At 43.6% G+C, this 27,606-nt stretch overlaps 1 protein-coding gene across 1 annotated transcript in view; it reads left to right on the top strand.

Annotated features, from left to right (window-relative positions):
* Nucleotides 1-27,606, top strand: part of ABCA13 (ATP binding cassette subfamily A member 13) — a 413,377-nt gene that overhangs the window by 188,417 nt on the left and 197,354 nt on the right. Inside the window, exons 43-45 of the mRNA XM_081536362.1 lie at nucleotides 13,855-13,917; nucleotides 14,965-14,993; nucleotides 24,317-24,330. Coding sequence (XP_081392488.1) covers nucleotides 13,855-13,917; nucleotides 14,965-14,993; nucleotides 24,317-24,330 — 106 coding nt within the window. The remainder of the gene's footprint in view (nucleotides 1-13,854; nucleotides 13,918-14,964; nucleotides 14,994-24,316; nucleotides 24,331-27,606) is intronic.

Below are 27,606 nucleotides of genomic sequence, written 5' to 3'. Positions count from 1 at the left end.
GAACCTCAGGAATCCTGTGATGCTTGTTGTTAGGTGGAGGGAGGTGTTGGGGAGGGATCAGCCTGACTATTTTATGACTTTAAGCATTGCAGGGGACATGATGAGGGTCTTTAAGTTCTGGGCAGATGCTTAGCTTTTAAATGTTTCATTAATCAGTGTGCTTCATGGAACCAATCAGTACTGTCTTGAGGCAACATGAACATCCAAGGAGAGGCTTATTGAGAACTATGCTTCATGTAAATCAGATCCTTCAATATTCTTAGTAACTCCCTCCCTTCCCCCCCTCCTTCCTTCCCTCCCTTCTTCCCTTCCTTCCTCCTTCCCTTTGTTCCCTCTCTCCTTCCTTCCTCCCTAATTGTTTCCTTCTTTTCTTTCAAATGATGGTTGTGGTTGCATGTTCCAGCCGTGCCCTGATACTACAGCAAGGAAGCTTCTGGAGGAGCGATGGCAGCCCTGCTGTTTACCTGTTTGTTTGTATCACTTATATCATCTACCAGGTCTTTTTAAGCCACTCGTCTCCTTCATAAGCATTATTCTTATTGCATGCTGAGTTGCTTCAGTCGTGTCCGACTCTTTGCAACAGGGACTGTAGCCCGCCAGGCTCCTCTGTGCATGGAATTTTCTAGGCAAGAATACTTGGAGTGGGTTGCCATGTCCTCCTCCAGGGGATCTTCCCCACCCAGGGATCGAACCCGGTTCTCTTAACGTCTACCTGCATTGGCAGGCAGTTCTTTACCACTAGTGCCATGTGGGAAGCCCCTTATTTTGGTAAAAGCTAGACAAATTGATGGAAAATTGACTTGAAGTGTAACAGAAAGCTGAGGCCTGCTGAAGCAGAGGAAACAGTGAGGTGACCTCTGTCAAACTGTTGACGGTGGCTGCACTGGCTGAACTAGGACACATGTGGCGATGCCTTGAATGGCAGGGATTCTTATCCACTGACAGGGTTCATCTAGGGGTAGAAATAGGGGTTTCTGTGTGCTCCACTCAGGCCTGGGCAATGATGACCTGCTTCAGGGAGCCCTGGTCTAGATATCTCATGGGATGGCCCTCGAGATTTTGGCAGACTTCAGGGAGCCCCAGCCCAGGTGCTGGACATAGAGTCCACGGGTTGTGGTCCTGCCCTCAGGCTGTTGGCATGTCTGCCCCCTGCGCTCCGTGCCTCCACTGAAAATTGGGTGCCCCGACGATCAGGGAGCTGGGCTGATGGAGGAGACCCCAGTGTAGGCCTGGTGTGGTTCAGTATGACTGGGGCCTGCGTGGGATGTCTGGGAGTCCCTCGGCTGGCCATGCGGCAGGTGGCAACAGACTGTAGCCTGGGGCCCCTCTCCCTGGATGGGGCATCCCTGGGGCCTCCATCCCATCGAGTGGGAGTGTCCCTTCTCCTGCTGGGCTCTTTCACCCGGCAGCCTCCTTGCTCAGCCTCCCCTGGGTCCCCTTCTTGTGGCTTCTCCCTGATTTCTGACCATACTCAACTCACCCCCATCTCTTTCCTCTCTCCTCCGTGGAGACCTTCAGCTTGTTAGGAACTTGCTCAGAATTTAATTTATTTCTATTTTCCTTTATATAAATTGCATTTATTTATTTATTTTTGGCCAAAGGGCATGTGGGGCCTTAATTTCCCAGCGGGGATTCCCCAGCGTGCTCCCTTCAGTGGAAGTTCAGATTCCTAACCACTGGATGGTGAGGGAATTCCCTTGCCCAGAATTTTAAATTAGGTTTGAAATCTCATTGCGTATATATATATATATATATGTGTGTGTGTGTGTGTGTGTGTATGTATATATATATGTTAAAGAATCAGGAGTTACCCAATTAATGTTATTTATCTCAAGCAGTATCCATTTCCCCCATAACCATTATCTTTATGGCTACATAATTTCTAACATAAAGAAGTTCCATCATGCAGTTTCTCACTTCCGCCTTGTAGGGCCCTTAAATCGTTTGCAGTGTTTCCATACTGTCAATAAGATGATGCAGATGTCGGTGAACAGGGAGTGGGGGTATTCTGCTGTTCTCGCCTTAGATTCAGAAGTGTGATTTCTGGGACAAACATATGAACCTTCAGACCTGTAATCTTGACAGATAACTGCTTTCCAAAGTGATTGCACCTGTTTGTAACCCCAGCGTTTTTTTCCCCCTGGTAACCCCTTCCCCTAGTCCCTGAGGGCCCATTGTCCCCTGTCCCACTGGGGGAGGAGGGAGTGTGAGCTCCGGGGAGTGAGCGGGCTCTTGCGTGGTACCTGCTGTCAGAGGGAAGCCAGTCCTGCATCCTAGACTGGAACTCCATGTTTCTCATTCCTAAAAGAGACAAATCTTCCCTAACTTTCACATGCAGTTTTCGTTTGGATCGAGTAATATAATAGTAGTGTGGAGAAGGCAATGGCACCCCACTCCAGTACTCTTGCCTGGAAAATCCCATGGACAGAGGAGCCTGGTAGACTACAGTCCATGGGGTCGCTAAGAGTCGGACACGACTGAGCGACTTCACTTCCACTTTTCCCTTTCATGCACTGAAGAAGGAAATGGCAACCCACTCCAGTGTTCTTTCCTGGAGAATCCCAGGGATGGGGAACCTGGTGGGCTGCCATCTATGGGGTCGCACAGAGTCGGACACGACTGAAGCGACTTAGCAGCAGCAGCAGCAGCAGCGAGTACAGGTTACAAATAGCAAGAAAATACACAAAGGTGAAGACTTACCAATATTACTTTTCCTGCTGCTTGTTTCCAGAATACCTGTGCAGTGATTTATTCTGAAATTAAACATATCTTTTTGGTTTTAATGTCATGATCGGTGTTCCATCATAGCATGACTTCTAAAAATGGTTTCTATGCTGTATTCCTTAAATATTACTTTCTGTTTAGTATCTTCCTTTCTTCTCCAAAATATTTTTACTTTACCCATCCATGTTCTTTTTGAACACTTCTTTGTTTTTGTTGAGCTATAGTTGATGTAAAATGTTGTGTTAGTTTCTGGTGTACAGCAAAAGTCATTCAGTTACATATATATATGTATACATATATATACATATATATATATCAGATTATTTTCCATTATAGTTTATCACAATATATTGAATATAGTTCCTTTTGGGCATTTTAAAATCTTTCTTCTCTTTACTTTCTTTTTTTAAAAAAATATTATTTAAATTCCATGCAGTCAAATCCACTCTTAAGCATTGTGACAGTTGCAGAGGGTCATGGGACCTCCACCACACTGGACATACAGAGGGGCTCCATCCTCACTGCTTCTTAAAAGAGTCATTCTGCCACACACCTCGCCTCCCTGTAAATTGCCTTTTCTCTTCTAAGGTCCCCTTCCCCCCACCTCACATCCTCTGTTAATCATCCCCAAACAAGCCCAATGAGGAGTCACAGAACCAGCTACTCAATTACTTTGAAAGTCTCATCTGCTCCTCCAGTTTCTTGCAGTAATTTCCACCCGCTATGTTTAGTACATGCTTTGTGTGTAATAGGTACTAAATAAATATCGATTGATACAGTCTCATCTCTCTTCTCTCTCTCACACACAGATACTAAAAAAGAAGGTATCTGTTGTTAGGGGCAGCCAACATTTTATGTATCTCAGATAGGAGATTTAATGAAATATAATTTTATAGTATATTTGTATCTATTTGAGAAAGCTTTCTTAAATTGAAAAAAGATTAAGCACCTTAAAAAAGTTCTTTTGTTTGGTATTGTCTATAAAATACCCATCTCCACCAATTTTGTGTCTCTACGCTTGGCGAGTATTGACTTTGCTGTCTTGAGTCTGTGATCGATTACCGTTAGCAGGGCTGTAACCGCACCCCAGGATGTTTGCTTTTGTTTGTCTGCATTCTGCCTGACTACTTCCTAGTGGGCAAGGAGGGGCTGCCAGCAGCATGCCTGGCTCTGCAGCTGGAGCGCAGGCTTCACTTGAGCTGCGATCATGTCCTTGTAAGTCACGGTCCCTAAAGAGGCTCCAGGCAAGTGAGACTGGGATGTGGAATTTTATTGCGGTCGTCACTGTCTTTATTTTGTCATTTACATACCCACCCCTCTATTGATGCTTTCAAATTGTGGTGCTGGAGAAGACTCTTGAGAGTCCCTTGGACTGTAAAAAGATCAAACCATTCAATTCTAAAGGAAATCAACCCTGAATACTCATTGGAAGGACTGATGCTGAAGCTGAAGCTCCAGTACCTTGGCCACCTGATGCGAAGAGCCAACTCATTAGAAAAGACCCTGATGTTGGGAAAGATTGAAGGCAGGAGGAGAAGGGAACAACAGAGGATGAGATGATAGGATGGCATCACTAACTCAATGGGCATGAGTTTGAGCAAGCTCCGGGAGTTGGTTGGTGATGGACAGGGAAGCCTGATGTGCTGCAGTGCATGGGGTCACAAAGAGTCAGATATGACTGAGCGACTGAACAGCGACTCCAGTGCAAGGGATAGTGTTCACTGTGTGCAAGGCTGGGGGCCAGGAGAGTGGGAGCCCCCAACCTGCAGATGAAGTCTGTTTACAGCCATCTGAGGCTAAGACAGAATCTGCTGATGTAACGCACATAGGGTGAATGTGAGTAGCATGGTGTTGAACAGACTACTTTTTGGAGCGGTTTTAGGTTCACAGGAATGGAGCAGAAGGTACCAAGGTTTCCCATACCTCATCTATACCGACTGCCCCCCCTCCCCCCAACAGTGTGTCCCTCCATGATTAGGGTCCTAGGGCAGTTTTAATAAACCTGAAGCTTCTAGTAATATTTTAGGAAGGTCAGATTGCCCATGTGAAATGGGCAGTTTCTTTCCACCAAGCCTGCCAAGTTCCTCTAGGAGGGTTTCCTTTGTCTCTCTGTCAAGAGGGTCCTGAGTGCCATTCCCTTGAGTGCCTGAGCTCAGATGCCTTCATCTTACACAGCATTAAGAGGATGAAAAAATCAAGTCCAGGGAATAAGGACCTGTCATTCATGTTCTATTTATTTATTTTTACTCTTTGAGAACAACTTCTAAGAACAAAGAGCCCCCAGGCAGTCTCTGCCCATCGTGTCTCAGTCATCCCACCCTCGCCCTTAAGAGCAGAAGGGTCTGATTCATCAACATGTGTTCCGCTCAGTTCACAGCCCGTCTCCGAGCAGCCATCAAGCAGCAAGGATTCCTGTTTCCTTGACTTAGTGATCTGTATGTTTCTGCAGATGATAGAGCCCTCTCTTTGTGCACCCCCTCACTGTGGCTTCCTCCTGTTCACATTCTGGCTGGAGAGTCACAGGAGGGGTGCCTTGTCTCTTTGCTCCCCACTGCCTGGTGCTGGAGGTCCATCCATCACACTGTGACCAGAACTTTGACCGACCAGGTCAAGCGGTGTCTGCCAGGCATTTCCACTGGAAGCTATTTCCTTTTTCCATCATTATTGCTTATTTTTTGAGGATATGCTTTGAGATTCTTTAAATTAACATTCTTTCTTCACTCCACTTTCCCCACTGGTTTTAGCCCTTTTCCATGTTCCTTGTGGCTGAGACATCTGCCAAGGGGACAGTTTCCTAACCCCACCATAGATTCTACATTTTTAAATTGACATTAATATAAGGAAGCACTTTATGTTTACCCTGTCTGTTGATATCCATAGTGATGCATGGCTTCCTATTTTGTTCAGTGAGCTACAATTGACTGTGATGATTATTTACTTGGAATTTACATCAGATTTAGCTAGTGGACCCCACTGGGCTGACCCGTGTCTTCTAATACGTTCCCCCATCTTTGAGCTCCAGGATCCTATTGTAATTCCCAGGAGCTAGAGTCATCGTCTCTCCCAGGAGCCTGGCTGCTAGATGCAGTCATGGTCATGAGGGGACTGCTCCCTCCGATCCCTTCTTGGTGGTTTCAGGCTCCGCACTCACTCTGTCTCTCAATATATACTGAGAACCACTCGGAACCTCCAGAGCCGTCGAATCCCTGGAACTCTGGAGCAGGTGATACCTTTGTGGAAGCAGAGATCGCAGTGATGAGCTTTGAAGACAGAGGAAGGGGCTGCGAGCCAAAGAAACAGGCCACTAGGAGCTGAAAAAGGCAGCAGAGAGCCTCCTTTCTCAGCACCTGCAGAGGGAACCTAGCCCTGCAACGTCCTGATCTTAGTCCTTGAGTCTATTTTAGATTTGTGACCTTCAGGATTATAAGGTGGTAGATATGCGTTGTCATAAGCCCCATGTTTGTGACAACTTGTTATATCAGCAATTGTGAACTCATTCAAGCTCTTTAAAATAATAGAAGTCCTTCTGTGTGCACGTTGTGACCTGGCAGGGGACAGCCCTGCCCAGAATCCCATGCCTGGGAGAGGATTGACCAGTGAGTGACTGTCTTATTCTTTATCATTTAAACCATCTCCATGATTTTATCCTCCATTATCTTAAAAAAAATCTCTTTGGGGAAGCTGAAAGACGCAGCATATGTTACATTGGCCAAAGTTTGGGAATTCTTCCTCTGCTCACTTTCTTCCTGCAGTGACGCTGCCATTGTCTTACAGAAGTTGGTCAGTTTCATGAATTTCTCCAGCGTCCAGGCAGAAGGCATCTTGCACTGACCGTCTTCAGGATGCAGTCCATCAAACTGGCACTTTCAGTGCAGGTCAAGTTAGGGGTCTAACAGTGCTTGACGAGGGCGCAGGCTCAGCCCTGCGGTCTGAGGACTGATGGCCCAGTTGACATTAAGGTGATCTGCGGCCACTATGGAAGTTAGATCCTGCAGCTCTTCTCAATTACAAAAACACAAATCCCCGAATGAAGACTCCCCAACACCTGACCTTCTGTTCCTTTACAGGTGCCATAGGCTTTGTACTTAAATCCATAGTTTTGTCAAATTGTCAATTGTTTTCACACTGTTTAGTGTCCTTGATGTTTAATTTGGTAATTTCTTCTCAGTTTTATTGACATATAACATTGTATTAGTTTAAAGAGCATAACATTATGATTTGATTTATGTATATATTGGGAAATGATCACCAGTATAAATTTAGTTATAGCCATCACCTTACATAATTCTATTTTTTTTGTTATGAGAAATTAAAAAAATTATTCTCTTAGCTACTTTCAAATATATAATATAGTGTTGTTAACTATAGTCACCTTTCTGTACATTATCACCCCAGGATGCTGAGACTAGTCCATATAATGCTGAGATCTGTGTTGTACTGATCTGTCCTGTGATCTGTGAGCCTCTGAGAGCAGGGCCTCTGCCTTTATTTTGCTTTCTCCTCCCAAGTACACAGGTACACATATATACACACACTGCCTTGCTAGGAAAGGAGAAAGAGAGGGAAACTGTTAAGAGTAGATGAAGATGATTATCAAGACTCCTTCCTTTGTTATCAAGATATGTTTTATTTAATTCACAATTACATTTTAAAATCCAGTGAAAATTACTGTTAAAATGAGGTACAAAGGAAGTCTTTGCTCAGTGAATGAATCTTGATTTGCACTATTTCTACTGTTTCTAATTTCATTCTTGGTAAACGAATCAGATGAATGCTGGTTTCAGTGGGCCTTGGTGCTCTCTTCTTAGGGGGATGACCGTGCTGATCTCATTGGGTCAACTTAATAATTAAATGATGTGACAAGTTGCAGGCATCCAGCTGTCCTTATTCCTCCTCCCATCACTCTTGGGATCAGATATCACGAGCTTCCCATGTGGCTGGCATTATCTTCCCAGCTTTACGTGCAAACACATTCACTCTTTGCAACAATTCTATTTTTTGTATCTTATTATTAATACAGTTTATTAGATGAGGCAGCAAAGCTGGGGTGGTGAATCCTTCTCCAAGGTGACACATGGCACAGCGTTGCTGTTCTCTTATTATTAAGTTATTGTTTCCACTTGTAGTAATCCTGAGGTCTGCAGCTTTTCCTGGGGTCTTAATGGGACCACAGCCTTGTCTATCTCAATGAAACCAAGCCATGCTGTGTGGGGCCACCCAAGACGGATAGGTCATGGTGGAGCGGTCTGACAGATTGTGGTCCACTGGAGAAGAGCATGGCAAACCACTTCAGTATTCTTGCCTTGAGAACCCCATGAACAATATGAAAAGGCAAAAGGATAGGACACTGAAAGATGAACTCCCCAGGTCAGTAGGTGCCCAATATGCTAATGGAGATCAGTGGAGAAAGAATGATGGGATGGAGCCAAAGCAAAAACGATACCCAACTGTGGGTGTGACTGGTGATGGACGCAAAGTCCGATGCTGTAAAGAGCAATATTGCATAGGAACCTGGAATGTTAGGTCCATGAATCAAGGCAAACTGGAAGTGGTCAAACAGGAGATGGCAAGAGTGAATGTCGACATTCTAGGAATCAGCGAACTAAGATGGACTGGAATGGGTGAATTTAACTCAGATGACCATTATATCTACTACTGTAGGCAAGAATCCCTTAGAAGAAATGGAGTAGCCATCACGGTCAACAAAAGAGTCCGAAATGCAGTACTTGGATGCAATCTCAAAAACGACAGAATGATCTCTGTTCGTTTCCAAGGCAAACCATTCAATATCACGGTAATCCAAGTCTATGCCCCGGCCAGTAACGCTGAAGAAGCTGAAGTTGAACGGTTCTATGAAGACCTACAAGACCTTCTAGAACTAACACCCAAAGAAGATGTCCTTTTCATTATAGGGGACTGGAATGCAAAAGTAGGAAGTCAAGAAACACCTGGCGTAACAGGCAAGTTTGGCCTTGGAGTACAGAATGAAGCAGGGCAAAAGCTAATAGAGTTTTGCCACGAGAACGCACTGGTAATAGCAAACACCCTATTCCAACAACACAAGAGAAGACTCTACACGTGGACATCACCAGATGGTCAACACCGAAATCAGATGGATTATATTCTTTGCAGCCAAAGATGGAGAAGCTCTATACAGTCAGCAAAAACAAGACCAGGAGCAGACTGTGGTTCAGATCATGAACTGCTTATTGCCAAATTCAGACTTAAATTGAAGAAAGTAGGGAAAACCACTAGACCATTCAGGTATGACCTAGATCAAATCCCTTATGAGTATACAGTGGAAGTGACAAACAGATTTAAGGGACTAGACCTGATAGACAGAGTGCCTGATGAACTATGGACAGAGGTTCGTGACATTGTACAGGAGACAGGGATCAAGAAAATCCCCATGGAAAAGAAATGCAAAAAAGCAAAATGGCTGTCTGAGGAGGCCTTACAGATAGCTGGGAAGAGAAGAGAAGCGAAAAGCAAAGGAGAAAAGGAAAGATATTCCCATCTGAATGCAGAGTTCCAAAGAATAGCAAGGAGAGATAAGAAAGCCTTCCTCAGCGATCAGTGCAAAGAAATAGAGGAAAACAACAGATTGGGAAAGACTGTAGATCTCTTCAAGAAAATTAGAGATACCAAGGGAACATTTCATGCAAAGATAGGCTCAATAAAGGACAGAAATGGTATGGACCTAACAGAAGCAGAAGATATTAAGAAGAGGTGGCAAGAATACACAGAAGAACTGTACAAAAAAGATCTCCATGACCCAGATAATCACAATGGTGTGATCACTCACCTAGAGCCAGACATCCTGGAATGTGAAGTCAAGTGGGCCTTAGAAAGCATCACTACGAACAAAGCTAGTGGAGGTGATGGAATTCCAGTTGAGCTATTTCAAATCCTCAAAGGTGATGCTGTGAAAGTGCTGCACTCGATATGCCAGCAAATTTGGAAAACTCAGCAGTGGCCACAGGACTGGAAGAGGTCAGTTTTCGTTCCAATCCCAAAGAAAGGCAATGCCGAAGAATGCTCAAACTACCGCACAATTGCACTCATCTCACATGCTAGTAAAGTAATGCTCAACATTCTCCAAGCCAGGCTTCAGCAATACGTGAACTGTGAACTTCCAGATGTTCAAGCTGGTTTTAGAAAAGGCAGAGGAACCAGAGATCAAATTGCCAATATCTGCTGGATCATCGAAAAAGCAAGAGAGTTCCAGAAAAATGTCTATTTCTGCTTTATTGACTATGCCAAATCCTTTGACTGTGTGGCTCACAATAAACTGTGGAAAATTCTGAAAGAGATGGGAATACCAGACCATCTGACCTGTCTCTTGAGAAACCTGTATGCAGGTCAGGAAGCAACAGTTAGAACTGGACATGGAACAACAGACTGGTTCCAAATAGGAAAAGGAGTACGTCAAGGCTGTATATTGTCACCCTGCTTATTTAACTTATATGCAGAGTACATCATGAGAAACGCTGAGCTGGAAGAAACACAGGCTGGAATCAAGATTGCCGGGAGAAATATCAATAACCTCAGATATGAGGATGACACCACCCTTACGGCAGAAAGTGAAGAAGAACTAAAGTGCCTCTTGATGAAGGTGAAGGAGGAGAGTGAAAAAGTTGGCTTAAAGCTCAATGTTCAGAAAATTAAGATCAGGGCATCTGGTCCCATCACTCCATGGGAAATAGATGGGGAAACAGTGGAAACAGTGTCAGACTTTACTTTTTTGGGCTCCAGAATCACTGCTGATGGTGACTGCAGCCATGAAATTAAAAGACGCTTACTCCTTGGAAGGAAGGTTGTGGCCAACCTAGATAGCATATTTAAAAGCAGAGACATTACTTTGCCAACAGAAGTCCATCTAGTCAAGGCTATGGTTTTTCCAGTGGTCATGTATGGATGTGAGAATTGGACGGTGAAGAAAGCTGAGTGCCGAAGAATTGATGCTTTTGAACTGTGGTGTTGGAGAAGACTCTTGAGAGTCCCTTGGACTGCAAGGAGATCCAATCAATCCATCCCAAAAGAGATCAATCCTGGGTGTTCATTGGAAAGACTGATGTTGAAGCTGAAACTCCAATACTTTGGCCACCTCATGTGAAGGGTTGACTCATTGGAAAAGACCCTAATGCTGGGTAGGATTGGTGGCAGGAGGAGAAGGGGACGACAGAGGATGAGATGGTTGGATGGCATCACTGACTCGATGGACATGGGTTTGGGTAGACTCCGGGAGTTGGTGATGGACAGAGAGGCCTGTCGTGCTGCAATTCATGGGTTGGCAAAGAGTCAGACACGACTGAGCGACTGAACTGAACTGAACTAATGGGAATCAGCTAGGGGATATCTTACCAATAAAAGCAACTTCATCAGATCAAAAGGAATGACACCTCATGGCTCATCACCAATTCAGAGGACTCAGACTCCTCTCAGCAGGAGTCTGCCCAAACTAATTCATCACATGTACTGAGAAGACGGGTCTCTCCCCACTTGTCAGCTGCTTCTCCCCTGGCACCCTCTCCCCATCTTCCCCTAGGGGCCATGGGCTCCTAGGAACGCCTAGAGTCGGTCAGTATCTCTGTGCTCGTTCCCCTAAATAAGCTCAGTCAGGATGGGAATGCTGTTTGCAGAGTCCAGAGTCCAGGGAGGGTGACTTGGAGTCACAGTGGGAACCCACCTGGCGGGGAGGCTGGAGCGGGGCCGAGGTCAGGACCTCAGGGCTTTGCAGCCACGGGCAGGGGCGAGGGGGCGTGTATGTGGTGATGCCGCCGAGGGAAGGGCAGTGCTGGGCAGTGCCTGGCTCAGTGATGGTCACCGGGAGATGCTGAGTGGACCGTGGCTGAGCGATGAGTGAGGAAACCCGCTGCCTGCTCCCCGGTCTGTGGCCGTTATGCACTGAGTTACTGTCACTCTGGTCTCTGGATGTGTGAGTCCTCTGTCTGCAGCGCAGGGCTGACCAGACCTTTGCTGGGAGTGGAGCCCCCTGCCTCAGAGCCCAGCGCCTCTGCCCTTCTCCAGATTGCCTCTCCTCTCACCCTACGAGGATTCACATCAGGGACACCCTCCCTCCTCTGCATGAGGCCTGTCCCCTCCCCCCCAGCAATCACCTACAGACTCCTGTCCTCATATCTCCCTGTCTCCAGGCATGTGATTTTGCACCTTGCTCGTACTGATTTTGGCCCTAGTCCTTGGATTTAAAAAAGTTTTTTTATTGAAATATAGTCGATTTTCAATGTTGTGTTAGTTTTAGGTGTACAGCAAAATGATTCAGTTATGTGTATGTATAGCAGTGTTAGTCACTCAGTTGTGTCCTACTCTTTGTGATCCTATGGACTGTAACCCACCAGGCTCCTTTGGCCAAGGGACTCTCTGGTCAAGAATACTGGAGTGGGTAGCCATTCCCTTCTCCAGGGGATCTTCCCAATCCAGGGATTGAACCCAGGTCTCCTGCATTGCAGGAGTCTTTACTGTTTGAGCCACCAGGGAAACTCTGTGTGTGTGTGTGTGTGTGTGTGTGTGTGTGTGTGTGTGTGTATGCTGTGCTGTGCTTAGTTGCTCAGTCATGTCTGACTCTTTGCAATCCCATGGACTGCAGCCCACCAGATTCCTCTGTACATAGGGATTCTCCAGGCAAAAATACTGTAGTGGGTTGCCATGCCCTCCTCCAGGGGATTTTCCCAACACAGGGATCCAACCCAAGTCTCCCGCGTTGCAGGGGGATTCTTTACTGTCTGAGCCACCAGGGAAACGCATGAATATTGGAGTGGATAGTCTATTCCTTCTCCAGGGGATCTTCCTGACACATGAATCAAACCAGGATCTCCTACATTGCAGGCAGATTCTTTACCAGCTGAACTACCAGGGAAGCCCATATATATACATATATCTGTATGTATATATGAATACGTATATATTCTTTTTCAGATCCTTTTCCCTTATAGGTTATTACAAGATATTCAGTGTAGTTCTCTGTGCTATACAGTAGGTCTTTGTTGGTTATCTAGTTCTTTTATAGTAGTGTGTATATAAGTTCATTCCAAACTCCTAGTTTATCCCTCCCTCCTTCCCCATTTGGTAACCATAGCTCTGTTTCCTATGTCTGTGAGTCTTGTAAATAAGATCATCTGTATCATATTTTAGATAGCACATATGAGCAATGTTTATGATGTTTTTCTTTTTTCTGCCTTTCTTCACTTAATATGATCATTTCTGTGTCCATCCATGTTGCTGCAAATGGCATTATTTCATTATTTATTATGGCTGAGTAATATTCCATTGTATATATGCACCACATTCTCCTTATCCATTCCTCTGTTGATGGACATTTAGGTTGCTTCCATGACCCGGCTATTGTAAAGTATTGCAATGAACATGTGTCTTTTCGAATTAGGTTTTTCTCCAGATAAGTGCCTAGGAGTGGGATTGCTGGGTCATGTGGTAGCTCTATTTTTAGTTTTTTAAGGAACCTCCATACTGTTCTTTATAGGGAATGCTCTATATTCCCACCAACAGTGTAGGAGGATTCCCTTTTCTCCATACCCTCTGCACCATTTATTGTTTGAGGACTTTGATGACATCCACAGGCCTTCAGGTTGAACAGTGAGGCAGGGCCTCAGCGTCCAGCACTAACCAATTACTGACTTCAAGCCAGTTTATAGGACAAACCTGTTTAGGTGGTATGAGGTCCCAGAGCCTGTGGAGAAGACTATGTGGTGGGGATTGTCACACGAGGTCCCACCCACTCTGAATCCGCAGTGCGGCTCACGAGTTTGTGGCCTGATTCTTCCTGAGTTTCTCAGATGCTGGACAGTGCTTCACAAACCACAGATGAATTGGATGCTCTGTGTGATCGGCCTCACCATGCCCTGCCCATTCCTGCCTGGCGGCTTTGTCAGAACCGAGGTGCCCTGAGGTTCAGACTGGTTTTACTCACCTTTGTGTCCTGCGGGCAGGACCAGGTGGCCTTAGAGTTCTGTCCCTTAACTGAACAGCCAAATGAAATATGGTGGCTGTTGGGTGAATATTGTCATAATGACCCAGTTGAGTAATTGAGGCAGAAGAAGTACAATATGGAAAGAAACATAAAATAATGTGAAGCTCTTTTCCATTTTCAAAAAGGTGTTTCTGCATCTTTTGCAAGATTCTAAGAAGCAACGTGATGCTGCCTTGAGCTTGGAGTCAGCACCCTCAGAGCCTGGTCCTGGTCACTGTAAGTCAGAGGATTTCTTTGCATTTCCACTGGGGAGTGGGGGGGGGCATGAGGTGAGGCCACCACCCTTAACGCCACCTTGTTTTAACAAAGTAAGTGAGGAAGAGAAAGACAAATACCATATATTAATGCATATATATGGTATCTGGTACCGACAGTCCTATGTTCAGGGCAGCAGTGGAGACACAGACGTAAAGAACAGACTTTTGGACTCAGTGGGAGAAGGAGAGGGTGGGATGATTTGAGAGACTAGCATTGAAACATATGTATCACCATATGTAAAACAGATAATCAGTGCAAGCTTGATGTATGACGCAGGGCTCCCAGAGCCGGTACTCTGTGATAGCCTGGAGGGGTGAGCTGGGGAGGGTGGTAGGAGGGGCGTTCAGGAGAGAGGGTTCATGTGTATGCCTATGGCTGATTCGTATTGATATATGGCAAAACCATCACAATATTGTAAAGTAATTGTCCTCCCATTAAAATAAATAAATTTAAAAAAAGTTGAAAAGGAAGAGATTAAACACAGTGAGGGGTGTAATTGGATGGAGGCAGAAAGCTTAGTGTTTTTTTCCTTGACTTGAATCAAACATCTGTGTGTTTGTGGGACAGTTTTACATTTCTTCAGAACTTAATTTATCATAGAAGCAATGTCTCAGTATAGAAAATGAGGGTAACAGAATCAGTCCATTTTGTTTTCCTGCCTCACGAACAAGCCAGCCTAGCATCATTCTCGATGTGCGCCTTACGTGCAGGGACTTTGCCAGGACGGGTTTACATGCAGAAAAATCCAAATGTGAGTCTTGCTCCCTGGAGCCTCTGTCCACTTGGGACTGAAGTGTGTTCTTAGGTTTCATGTGCAGATCTCCATGCACAGGCATCGGCCATGGAGCAGAACCCAGGTGTGTGACTGGGCCTCAGTGAAGCCAGTTCCTACCTGATTTGTGGGCAATGACCCAGAAAGGAGGACAGAGCTGGGCTGGAGAGGCCTGGAGGATGACAGACCTCAGAGTCTTCCTCAGAGACTCCAGGCACATAGACCCTCAAATAAGTGACCAGAACTAAACACTTCCGGATGTTGACAACAGATGTTGGGTAGACTGCATTCTCACAAGCAGCGTATGATTTTCCATCGGCCCTGCTTCCTTTTCAGCTCTTGATACTGTCAGGTTTAAAAATTATCTATTTTATGCATCATAATTGGTTTGTAGGGGTCTCTCATTGTGGTTTTAATTTGCTTTTCCCTAATGATTAATGATGGCGGGTGTATCTTGTTCTAACAGCTCTATTGAGACAATAATTTACATGCCACACAATTTGTCCGTTTAACACAGTTCAGCAGCTTGTAGTTTATTCATAGAGCTGTGTATCCCTTGCCCCCGTCAAGTTCAGAGCAAGTTGCATTACCACAGGAGGAAACCTCTCGTCGGTTTACCTGTCCCTCCCCCGACCCCCATGTGCTCCTGTCACAGGTACCCTGTACTCTGCCGTCTGTCTCTGCGTGCTTGTCTGCTCTGGACGTTCGTACAGGTGGAGCCCATGGCACATGGATGTCTGTGTCTGGTGTCTTTTACTCAGCCTGATGTTTTCCAGGGACCACGTGCTGGTCTGTCAGTGCTTTACTCCTTTGGTGGCCAGATTGTGTTCATTGTCCAGATGCACCAAGATTGGTTTGTTCTTTCACCAGCTAATGATCTTTTGGGTTGTTTCTAATTTTTGGCTATTATGAAGATGCTTCTATGAGCATCTGTGTATGAGTTACCTGTGGACATACGTTCTCTCTTGGGCATGCATCTAGGAGATCACTGGTTAACCATGTGAGGAACTGCCAGACTATGATCTTCCTCCAGTTTCCAACAACAGGTACCTCACTTCCTCTTGAGGCTCCTCGGTGGCATCTGTAAAGTTCAGGTTTCAGACTGTCTAAAGAAGTTTAAGCTTACTTCACTCAGTGTGATAATCTCTAGGTCCATCCATGTTGATGCAAATGGCATTATTTCATTCTTTTTAGTGGTTGAGTAGTATTCCATTGTATGTAAGTACTGCATCTTCTTTACCCACTCATCTGTCAGTGGACACTTAGGTTGTTTCCATGTCTTGGCTTTTGTGAACAGGGCTGCAGTGAACACAGGGGTGTGTGCATCTTTTTGAACAAACTATAGTTTTGAACAAAACTATAGTTTTGTTCAGAATATGCTCGGGAGTGGGATTGATGGGTCATATGGTAGCTCTGTTTTTAGTTTTGAAGGGAACCACTGTGCTGTTCTCCACAGCGGCTGCGCCAATGTACATTCCCATCAGCAGTGTGAGAGGGTTCCCTTTTCAACACAGTCTCTACAGTATTTATTACCTGTAGATTTTTTTGATGATGGCCATTCTGATTACTGTGAGGTGATACCTCATTGTAGTTTTGATTTACATTTCTCCAATAATTAATGATATTTAGCATCTTTTCATGTACTCTTGGCCATTTGTATGTCTTTTTGGAGAAATGTCTTCTTAGATCTGCCCATTTTTTTGATTGGATTTTTTTTGATATTGAGTTGCATGAGCTGTTTATAAATTTGGGGGACTAATCCCTTGTCACTCACATCTTTTGCAAATATTCTCTCCCATTCTGTGGTTGGTTTTTTTTGCTTTTCTTATGGTTTTCTTTGCTGTGCAAAAGCTTTTAAGATTAATTAGGTCCCATTGATTATTTTTTGTTTTTATTTCCATTACTCTGGGAGATGCCTTGAAAAAGATATTGCTGCAATTTGTGTCAAAGTGTGTTCTGCCTGTGTTTCCACTTAGAGTTTTATAGTATCCACTCTTATATTTAGGTCTTTAATCCATTTTGAGTTAATTTTTGTGTATGGTATTAAAGAATCTTCTACTTTCATTTTTTACATGTTTTCCCAGTACCGTTTACAGTTTTCCCAGTACAATTTATTGAAGATATTGTCTTTCCTCCATTATGTAGTCTTGCCTTCTTGGTCATAGATATGTGACCATAGGTATGTGGATTTATTTCTCAGTTTGCTGACCTATTCCATTGATCTGTATTTCTGTTTTTGTGCCTGTACCATACTGTCTTGATGACTCCACTTTATAGTATAGTTTGAAGTCAGGGAGACTGGTTCCTCCAACTCTGTTTATCTTTTTCAAGATTGCTTTGGCTGTTCAGTGTCTTTTATGTCTCCATACAGATTTTAAGATTTTTTTGTTCTAGCTCTATGAAAAATGCCATTGGTAGTTTGATAGGGATTGTACTGAATCTGTAAATTTTGTTGGTTAGTATGGTCATTTTGATAGTATTGATTATTCCAATCCAAGAACATCATATATCTTTCCATTTGTTTGTGTTATCTTTGATTTCTTTCATCAGTACCTTACAGTTTTCTGAGGGTAGGTCTTTTGCCTCCTTAGGTAAGTTTATTCATAGGTATTTAATTCTCTTTGAGATAATGGTAACTGGGATTGTTTCCTTGACTTCTGTTTCTGAATTTTTGTTTTTAGCATCGAAATGCAGCAGACTTCTGTGTATTAATTTTGTATCTTGCAACATTATCAGATTCATTGATTAGCTCTAGTAGTTTTCTGGTAGTAGCTTTAGGATTTTCTATCTATAGTATTATGTCATTTGGAGACAGTGACAGTTTTACTTCTTTTCCAGTTTGGATTGGAATTTGGATTCTTTTTTTTCCTTTTGTTCTCTGATTGCTATGACAGGACTTCCAAAACTGTATTGAATTAAAGGGGTGAGAGTGGACGTCCTTGTCTTGTTCCTAATCTTAGAGGAAATTCAGTTTTTCACCATTGAGAATAACGTTTCTGTGAGTTTGTCATTATATGGCCTTTCTTATGTTGAGGTAGGTTCCCTCTATAGAGGAAAACAATAGAATGCGAAAGACTAGAGATCTCTTCAAGAAAATTAGAGATATCAAGGGAACATTTCATGCAAAGATGAGCTCAATAAAGGACAGAAATGGTATGGACCTAACAGAAGCAGAAGATATTAAGAAGAGGTGGCAAGAACACACAGAAGAACTGTACAAAAAAGATCTCCACGACCCAGATAATCATGATGGTGTGATCACTCACCTAGAGCCAGACATCCTGGAATGTGAAGTCAAGTGGGCCTGAAGAAGCATCACTATGAACAATGCTAGTGGAGGTGATAGAATTCCAGTTGAGCTATTTCAAATCCTGAAAGATGATGCTGTGAAAGTGCTACACTCAATACGTCAGCAAATTTGGAAAACTCAGCAGTGGCCATGGGACTGGAAATGGTCAGTTGTCATTCCAGTCCCTAAGAGAGGCACTGCCAAAGAATGCTCAAAGTACCACACAATCGTACTCATCTCACACGCTAGCAAAGTAATGCTCAAAATTCTCCAAGCCAGGCTTCGGCAATATGTGAACCATAAACTTCCAGATGTTCAAGCTGGTTTTAGAAAAGGCAGAGGAACCAGAGATCAAATTGCCAACATCTGCTGGATCATTGAAAAAGCAAGAGAGTTCCCGAAAAACATCTATTTCTGCTTTATTGACTATGCCAAAGCCTTTGACTGTGTGGATCACAATAAACTGTGGAAAATTCTGAGAGAGATGGGAATACCAGACCACCTGGCCTGCCTCTTTTGAAACCTGTATTGAGGTCAGGAAGCAACAGTTAGAACTGGACATGGAACAACAGACTGGTTCCAAATAGGAAAAGGAGTACGTCAAGGCTGTATATTGTCACCCTGCTTATTTAACTTATATGCAGAGTACATCATGAGAAATGCTAGGATGGATGAAGCATGAGCTGGAATCAAGAATGCTGGGAGAAATATCAATAACCTCAGATATGCAGATGACACCACCCTTATGGCAGGAAGTGAAGAAGAACTAAAGAGCCTCTTGATGAAAGTGAAAGAGGAGAGTGAAAAAGTTGGCTTAAAGGTCAACATTCAGAAGACTAAGATCATGTCATCCGATCCCATCACTTCATGGCAAATAGATGGGGGAACAGCAGAAACAGTGGCTGACTTTATTTTTCTGGGCTCCAAAATCACTGCAGATGGTCATTGCAGCCATGAAATTAAAAGCCGCTTACTCCTTGGAAGGAAAGTTATGCCCAACCTAGACAGCATATTAAAAAGCAGAGACATTACTTTGTCAACAAAGGTCTGTCTAGTCAAGGCTATGGTTTTTCCAGTAGTCATGTATAGATGTGAGAGTTGGACTATAAAGAAAGCTGAGTGCCGAACTGATGCTTTTGAACTGTGGTGTTGGAGAAGACTCTTGAGAGTCCCTTGGACTGCAAGGAGATACAACCAGTCCATCCTAAAGGAGATCAGTCCTGGGTGTTCATTGGAAGGAGTGATATTGAAGCAGAAACTCCAATACTTTGGCCACCTGATGCGAAGAGCTGACTCATTTGAAAAGACCCTGATGCTGGGAAAAATTGAGGGCAGGAGGAGAAGGGGACGACAGAGGATGAGATGGTTGGATGGCATCACCGACTCAATGGACATGAGTTTGGGTAAACTCTGGGAGTTGGTGATGGATGAGGAGGCCTGGCGTGCTTCAATTCATGCGGTTATAAAGAGCTGAACACGACTGAGCGACTGAACTGAACTGAACTGAGGTTCCCTCTTTGCCTTACTTTCTGGAGAGTTTTTTTTTGAAATCATAAATGGGTATTTAATTTTGTCAAAAGCTTTTTATGCAACTATTGAGATGATCATATTGTTTTATTCTTCAGTTTGTTATTGTGGTGTATTATACTGATTTGTAGGTGTTGAAAAATCCTTGCATCCCTGGGATAAATCTCACTTAATCATGGTGTATGATCCTTTTAATGTGTTGTTGGATTTGGTTTGCTTGTATTTTGTTAGGGATTTTGCTTCTATGTCCATCAGTGGTATTGGCCTGTAATTTTCTTCTTTTGTGTTGTCTTTGTTTGATTTTGCTATCAGGGTGATGGTGGGCTCATAGAATGTGGGGGTGTTCCTTCCTCTGCAACTTTTTGGAATTGTTTCAAAAGGATAGGTGTTAACACTTCTCTAAATGTTTGATAGAATTTACCTGTGAAGTCATTTGGTCCTGGGCTTTTGTTTGTTGGGAGTTTTTATTTTATTTTATTTTATTTTTTTAATTAGTTTATTTATTTTTTAACTTTACAATATTGTATTTGTTTGTTTTTAAATCACAGTTTCAGTTTTACTACTTGTGATTAGTCTGTTGATATTTTCTATTTCTTCTCGGTTCAGTCTTGGGAGATTGTACCTTTCTAAGAATTTGTCCGTTTCTTTCATGTCCATTTTATTGGCATATACTTGCTTATAATAGTTTCTTATGGTCCTTTGTATTTCTGTGCTGTCCATATAACTTTTTTTTTGGCCGTGCTGTGTGGCATATGGGATCTTAGTTCCCCAACCAGGACTAAACCCATGTCCCCTGCATTGGAAGTGCAGAGTCTTAACCACTGGACTGCCAGGGAAGTCCCATAACTTCTTTTCTGTTTCTAATTTTGTTGATTTGAGCCCTCTTCCTTTTTTTCTTGATGAGTCTGGCTAAAGGTTTACCAGTTTTGTTCATCTTTTCAGAGAACTAGCTTTTGGTTTCATTGATCTTTCCTATTGTTTTCTTCATTTCTGTTTCACTTATTTCTGTTTTGATCTTTTTGATTTCTTTCCTTCTACTAACCTTAGGTTTTGTTTGTCCTTTTCTCTCTAGTTTCTTTAGGTGTAAGGTTAGGTTGTTTATTTTTGATTTTTCTTGCTTCCTGAGGTAAGATTGTATTGCTATGAACTTCCTTCTTAGAACTGCTTTTGCTGCATCATTGTGCTTTCATTTTCATTTGTCTCTAGATATTTTTTGATTTCCTTTTTGATTTTTTTTAGTGCTTCATTGGTTGTTTAGTAGCATATTGTTTCACCTCTACATATTTGCGTTTTTTAATAGATTTTTTTCCCTTGTGGTTGATTTTTAATTTCACAGCATTGTGGTTGGAAAGGATGCTTAATGATTTCAGTTTTCTTAAATTTACCAAGGCTCAATTTGTCGCCCAGTGTGTGGTCAATCCTGGAGAATGTTCCATGTGCACTTGAGAAGAATGTGTATTATGCTGCTTTTGGAGGGATGTTCTATAAGTATTAATTAAGTCATCTGGTCTAATGTGTCATTTAAGGCCTGTGTTTTTTTTACTGATTTTCCGTCTGGGTGATCTGTCCATTGATTCAAGTGGGGTGTTAAAGTCCTCCACTATTATTGTGTTATTGTCTGTTTCTCCCTTTATACCTGTTAGTATTTGTCTTATATATTGAGATGTCCTGTGTTGAGTACATATGTATTTACAATTGTTATAACTTCCCAGATTGATTCATTGATCATTATTTAATGTCTTTCTTTGGCTCTTGTAGCAGTATTTTAGTCTGCTTTGTCTGATATGAGAATTGCCACTGCACCTTTCTTTTGATTTCCATTTCCTCCCTTTCAGTCTGTATGTGTCCCTAAATCTGAAGTGGGTTTCTTATAGACAGCACATATATGGATCTTATTTTTGTATCCATTCAATCAGCCTGTGTCTTTTGGTCATAGCATTTAATCCATTTACATTTAAGGTAATTATCAATATGTATGTTCTTATTGACATTTTGTTAATTGTTTTGGGTTTCTTTTTGTAGGTCTTTTTTCTTCCACTTCTCTTTTGTTCTCTTGTGATCTGATGCCTAATTTTAGTGTTGTGTTTGGATTGCTTTGTGTGTGTGTGTGTGTGTGTGTGCACTTGTGTGTGTGTGTGTGCCCGTGTATATTGGAGATTTTCAGTTTGCAATTGCCATAAGGTTTTGATATAACAGGCTAAATATACATACATACATACATATATATATATGTATATACACAAGATTGCTTTAAGTTGCTGATCTTTTAGTTTCAAATGCATTTCCAATAGCCTACATTTTTAGTCTCCTCTTCTTACAATTGCTGATTTTTCCATCATATTTGTGTGCAGAATATCTACTTCTTATCTCCCAGTCTCTGTAGGTCAGAAGTCTGGAGTCTCCAAAGGCTGAAACAGAGGTGCCATCTGCTCTGCATTCTTATCTGGAACCCTCCTTATCTGGATTCTCCCCCAGACTTTTTCAGCTTGTGGATAGAATTCAGGTCCTTGTGCTCATAGAATGGGTTCCACCATGGTTGGCCAGCAGTCAATGGATTTGCTCTCAGATCCTACAAGTCACCCTCAGGTCTTAGCCATGTGGCTCTCCCACAGCAGGGTGCGTTTCTTCTTCAGACTGAACAGGAAAATCTCTGTTTTGATTTTTTTAAAGGCAATCTTAATTAGATATGTAAAATTTTTACTTATGCTGTTGTGTAGCTTGAGTGTAGGAGTGACAGCTGTTACATTCAAGGTCTTCCCCTATAGTCAAAGGAAAAGGCCTGTAACCCTTTATGAAGGGTCAGCCGTTGGGTTCCTTTAGACTTATATTATTGTAACTGCTGAGCTTATTTCCATGTTACTAATTAATTTGGGCCCCTCTTCATATTTACAGTTATTTGAATTTGTTTTGTAATCCTGTAATTGTTTGCTTTTCCCATAAATCATTAATTTTTAAAAACAGTATTTTAAATGTATTTTTACTAACAGAAACTGCATATATATGATCATAAATGGCATAGTTCTTGGGTGAATTGGGTGACTTTTCCATGGTGCACACCTGTGCAGCCATCACCCAGGTTGGCCTTGGCTGGCCCTCATGCCTTGCCCAGTCAGACCTTTCCTCTGACAGTAATGCTGTAACTTTAAAGTAGTTTTGCCTGTTTTCTTAACTTCATATGAATGGAATAATGCAATATGCACAAAATTATGTGTTTTTTTCCTATGTTTTATCCCTGAGATTCATCTATGCTATTGCTTGTGTAACTGCTCTGTGTTAATATTCCACTGTACATATCATAACTTGTCTCTGTTTTATATAAAATTTTTATTTTAACTGAACATAGGCATTATTTTCTCTTTTCAGTACTAGAATGTTCCCTAAAGGTTTAATTTCTGAGTCTTCACTTTTTTATGTTACATTAGTTAAATGACTTATATATATATGCACAAATTTAAAGAAAATGTGATTATGCTCTCATAAACATTTTGTCATTGTTGAGAATTTAAGATAATTTACATTGACAATGTATTGCCTACATGTATCCTCTTCGTTCTGGCTATATGTCTCTTTTGAAAAATGATAATTCCATGTTCTGAATTTGGGGAACATTATCAAAATCCATGAAAATATGTTAAAAATAGACATGCAAAAAAGCTAATGTTACTTGAAAAAGAGTTATATTTTAAATTTAAAGAGAATCCCGAGGAAAGAAAAATTATAGTGTTTTCCATTACATTGTAAAATATGATATAAAAATGTAATTTTATTTATCATTGAAATTACAAATTATGGAACTGGAAAATACATCATTTGAAAATCTATTTAAGTATTTCATTACTAAAAAACAAGTGAGTCCAAGATGCATTAAAACAAATTTGGTACCAGACTGCCTACATTTACCAATTTTATCATATTCTGCAAAATCCTCCTGTTACAGCTCAGCATGAGGCCTGTATCTAAGTAAAATTTATGCTACTTCCTGGAAGTAATTTTATCAGAAAGCTAGATCAGGATTTTGGAGACTGTGTGTTTTCATGTCTTCTGGGTTAAATGCTTTAGTTACTATGTTTGTCTATTTTTGTTTGTTTGCATGATCCACATTAGGGAAACATGATTTCTGAAGTAACCACTTACAGAAAGGTTCCTCTTCCTATGAATGCCCTGAAAACTTACTGTTTGTCATGGATTCCTGTACCAGGGGGCACCCCCCCGCAGGTAACCCTTCTCTCTACGTACCCCGTGTCTTCAGAAACAGCCTGCCAGTAACTCAGTTCTTATTTCTGTGAGAGATTGATGAAGACAGGGTAAAATATAGAATATAGACTTAATCCTTGGAGCCCCAGTGGCTCCATAGAAATGAGTTGTGAAGCCTGAGTCCTGTGCGGTGAGGCAGGGAATCGCCCCCACATAGAGGCACCTGGAGGGCATCAGACGCTGTGACACACACACTGCATGCATGTTCTCACTGCACGCTCTCAGCCAGCCTAGAGGCAGGCCCTCCCACCTGTCTGGGTGAGGAGGCTGAGGTTACAGTTATCCTGTCTCTCTGCCCACCCTCAACGGGTTCAGCAGGAAACACCCATCCAGGTGCATTACCTGCAGTTTCAGTCTCTTTGGATCCTTTATTTTTTGCAAAGGCTTTTCCAAGATCTAATATACTTGCATTTATTATAATATTTGGGAAAAGGCAATGGCACCCCACTCCAGTACTCTTGCCTGGAAAATCCCATGGACGGAGGAGCCTGGTAGGCTACAGTCCATGGGGTTGTTAAGAGTCGGACACGACTGAGCGACTTCAATTTCACTTTTCCTTTCATGCACTGGAGAAGGAAATGGCAACCCACTCCAGTATTCTTGCCTGGAGAATCCTAGGGACGGCGGAGCCTGGTGGGCTGCTGTCTATGTGATCGCACAGAGTCGGACACGACTGAAGCGACTTAGCAGCATTATAATACTTGATGTATAACTAGAGAACTGGATTCACTAGTTTGACTTCCTTAAAAATTTACTGAGCACACATCAAAATGTTGACCCAGAGGATTTGTTAAGATATTGAGCCCTGAGCTTCACCCCCAGATTCCCAGTTCAGTTGTTTAAGACGGGGGCCGAGGACCTGCATGTCTGATGCAGGCGATGCTGCTGCTCCAGGCCCCGCACCTTGAATCCACTGGTTGGGCTGAATAGTTGGACAACTCTACTGAGAATAACAAGTTTCAAGTCTGTTGGCTCTTTCTGCTGCTTTCTAGCAGGGCATTGGTGTTGGGGACTGAATGATGAATGATGGAAGAAAGTGAAAGTGTTAGTCGCTCAGTTGTGTCCGACTGTTTGTGACTCTATGGACTGTAGCCCACCAAGCTCCTCTGTCCATGGGTTTCTCTAGGCAAGAATCCTGGAGTGGGTTGCCATGCTCTCCTCCAGGGGATCTTCCTGATCCAAGGCTTGAACCCAGGTCTCCCACATTGAAGGCATACTCTTTATTGTCTGAGGCACAGGGACTGAATGCTGTCTGTTAAAGTACTGGTCCCAGCACCTCAGCAAGTGAGTGTGTTTGGAGGCAGGGTCTTTAAAAAGTCATCTGAAGTTAAGCGAGTGGGTACTAAACCCATATGACTGGTCTCCTTAGGAAAGGAGATTTGGACATAAACAGAGACACTAGGGAGCATGCCCGACTGGGAAGAGCCATGTGAGGACCCCATCCACTGGCCTGGAAGGGAGGCCTCAGGGACAGCAGCTCTGCTGGCCCCTGATCTTGGACCTCCAGCCTTGCGGCCAGAGATAAAACATATTTCTGTAGTTGAATCCACCAGGACTGCCTGCTTTGAAAGGCCTTGAGAGCAACTGATGCAGCCAAACCGTGCAAGGTGTTTTCTTGCTGTGCTCCTCACACAGGACATGAAAGTGGGGTTGCAGGGTCCAGCCCCGTGGCTCAGCCACAGTCTTGGTGATGGTGACCTTCTGCCTGCCTTGAACCCGCTGACCCCTGCACCCCAGGCCTCTCCTCCCTCCTGAGTGGTCACATCCCTGCAACATCCAGTGTGTTAGTCCTTCACAGGTTTGACCAGGCTGAGTTCTCTTCACTCACTTGCATGGTTCTCACTTTCTTCTGAGAGGTTCCAGAATGCCTCTGGACTGTGTGGTGGCGGCAGAGGGTGTGGATGCTCGGTGACTGGCTCTCAGGCATCCAGCTCGCCTCCCTGGGCTCCCATGGTCCTGGTGAAAATTCATTCGCTGGAAATTCAACCCTCCTTATGGCTCTGGCCTCCCTCTTGCCTCCTCTGCCACAGAGAGCACTGATCTCTGCCCCCACCCAAACCCCACTGCCCCTGCCTGCTACACTCCTTCTTCCCTTGTCTCCTCCCAGGAGGGAGACAGGCCCCCTTCCTGGGTGAGCACAGGTCCTCTGCCCAGGACAAGAGCCTCCTACCTTCTGAGCAGAAGTCCTTTCCTCTGTCTTTTCATCCTCCCATCTCCTGAGTCTCTCCCATCAGGACTTACATAGAATTGTGGGTCTTCCTTTGAGAAACCAAGTGGCACATGACAACAGAACCTTTCTCGGAAGCCCCTGTCCCCGTAGACCTGCCCGCCTCCCGGGTCCCTGCAGGGCTCCCATCTCACACGGACGATGAGATGCCCTCCGTCCACTCGCTGTGTCCTGTGCCCACACCACTCACCCGGGATTTGCTCTGATTCCCCAGTGGGTCCTGTGCTGCTCGCTCTGAAGGCTTCACTCCTGACCTATGAGTGGCGTTCAGCCCTGACTTTGTGCACAAAACGCTCTTTGCTGGAACTTGGTGATGTCGCACGTCCGCAGCTCCATGCCCGTGCTCTAGAAGCCCAGCCTCTCTTCTTTTCACTCCTCTCTGAGCTCCACTCTCTGCCCATGGCTGTTTCTTTCTGGCCGGAGGCGGCAGTGTCTGTGCTGCTCGTCCCTGTAGCTCTTGAGGAGTCTCTGGTTACCTGACCCCCCCCAAGCTGGGGGCTCTGACCACCTGCTTGCAGCTCCATCCAGGAGACTCGCAGCCCCTTCCTCTCCGTGTGGTCCAGCCCAGCTCGTGATTCCCACCTGTCAGTCTTCCACCCCTTCAGAGGACATCATCTCTCTCCATTTGGTTTACATGACACTCCCTCCAAATCCCACCCATCCACCCTCCACTGTAGCCAGAGGCATTGAAGTATTCGATTGCAAATTTCCTACTCAGAGTTTTCCGTGTTTTGGCACCCAGATTCTGCCCACAGACCCGATTGATCCATAGCTAAGACTGCCTCCCAGTGTCTGTGCTGCAGCCAGCCCAGGTCCCTTCCATTTCTTGAGCTGATGGGGCTCTGTCTGGCCCCTGGGACCTTCACCCTAGCCCTTCTCCTTCCCCCAAGACCCCTCCCCTCCCTGCGTCTCTGAGCAAATCCCAGCTTTGGCTGGTCCTGTTGTTCCTCATTTTTATTGCTAAAGAATATTCCATTATATATATATAAAGTGTGTACAGGGTTCTGACTTTTCCACATTCTTGCCAAAAGCTTCTACACAGCCAAGGAAACAACAGAATAAAAAGACAGCCTACAGAATGAAAGAAACTATTTGCAAACTATGTACCTAATAGAGGTTAATATCCAAAATATGTAAGGGACTCCTGCAATCAGTAACAAAGAAACAAATAACTTGATTTAAAAATGGGCAGAGGACCTGCAATATTTCCAAAGGAGACATACAGATGGACAACAGTTAAATGAAGAAATTCTCAAAATCACTAACCATCAAGAAAATTCAAATCAAAACCACAAAGGGAATCACTTTATATGTGTTAGGTTGGCTACTTTATATATATAAAGCAGGGTAACCTGATGTTTATTAAAGTGGCAGATTTTTACGCCTGACTTCCACATATTTTGGGCTTCCCTGATAGCTCAATTGGTAAAAAATCTGCCTGCAATGCAGGAGATCCCAGTTCAATTCCTGGGTTGGGAAGATCCCCTGGAGAAGGGATAGGCTACCCACTCCAGTATTCTTGGGCTTCCCTTGTGACTCAGCTGGTAAAG

Source organism: Giraffa tippelskirchi, chromosome 10 (assembly GCF_054371585.1).
Source record: "Giraffa tippelskirchi isolate mGirTip1 chromosome 10, T2T-mGirTip1v1.2.pri, whole genome shotgun sequence".
Lineage (NCBI taxonomy): Eukaryota > Metazoa > Chordata > Mammalia > Artiodactyla > Giraffidae > Giraffa > Giraffa tippelskirchi.
Note: the sequence above shows the minus strand (reverse complement) of the source record. Positions and strands in the feature narration are given on the sequence as shown.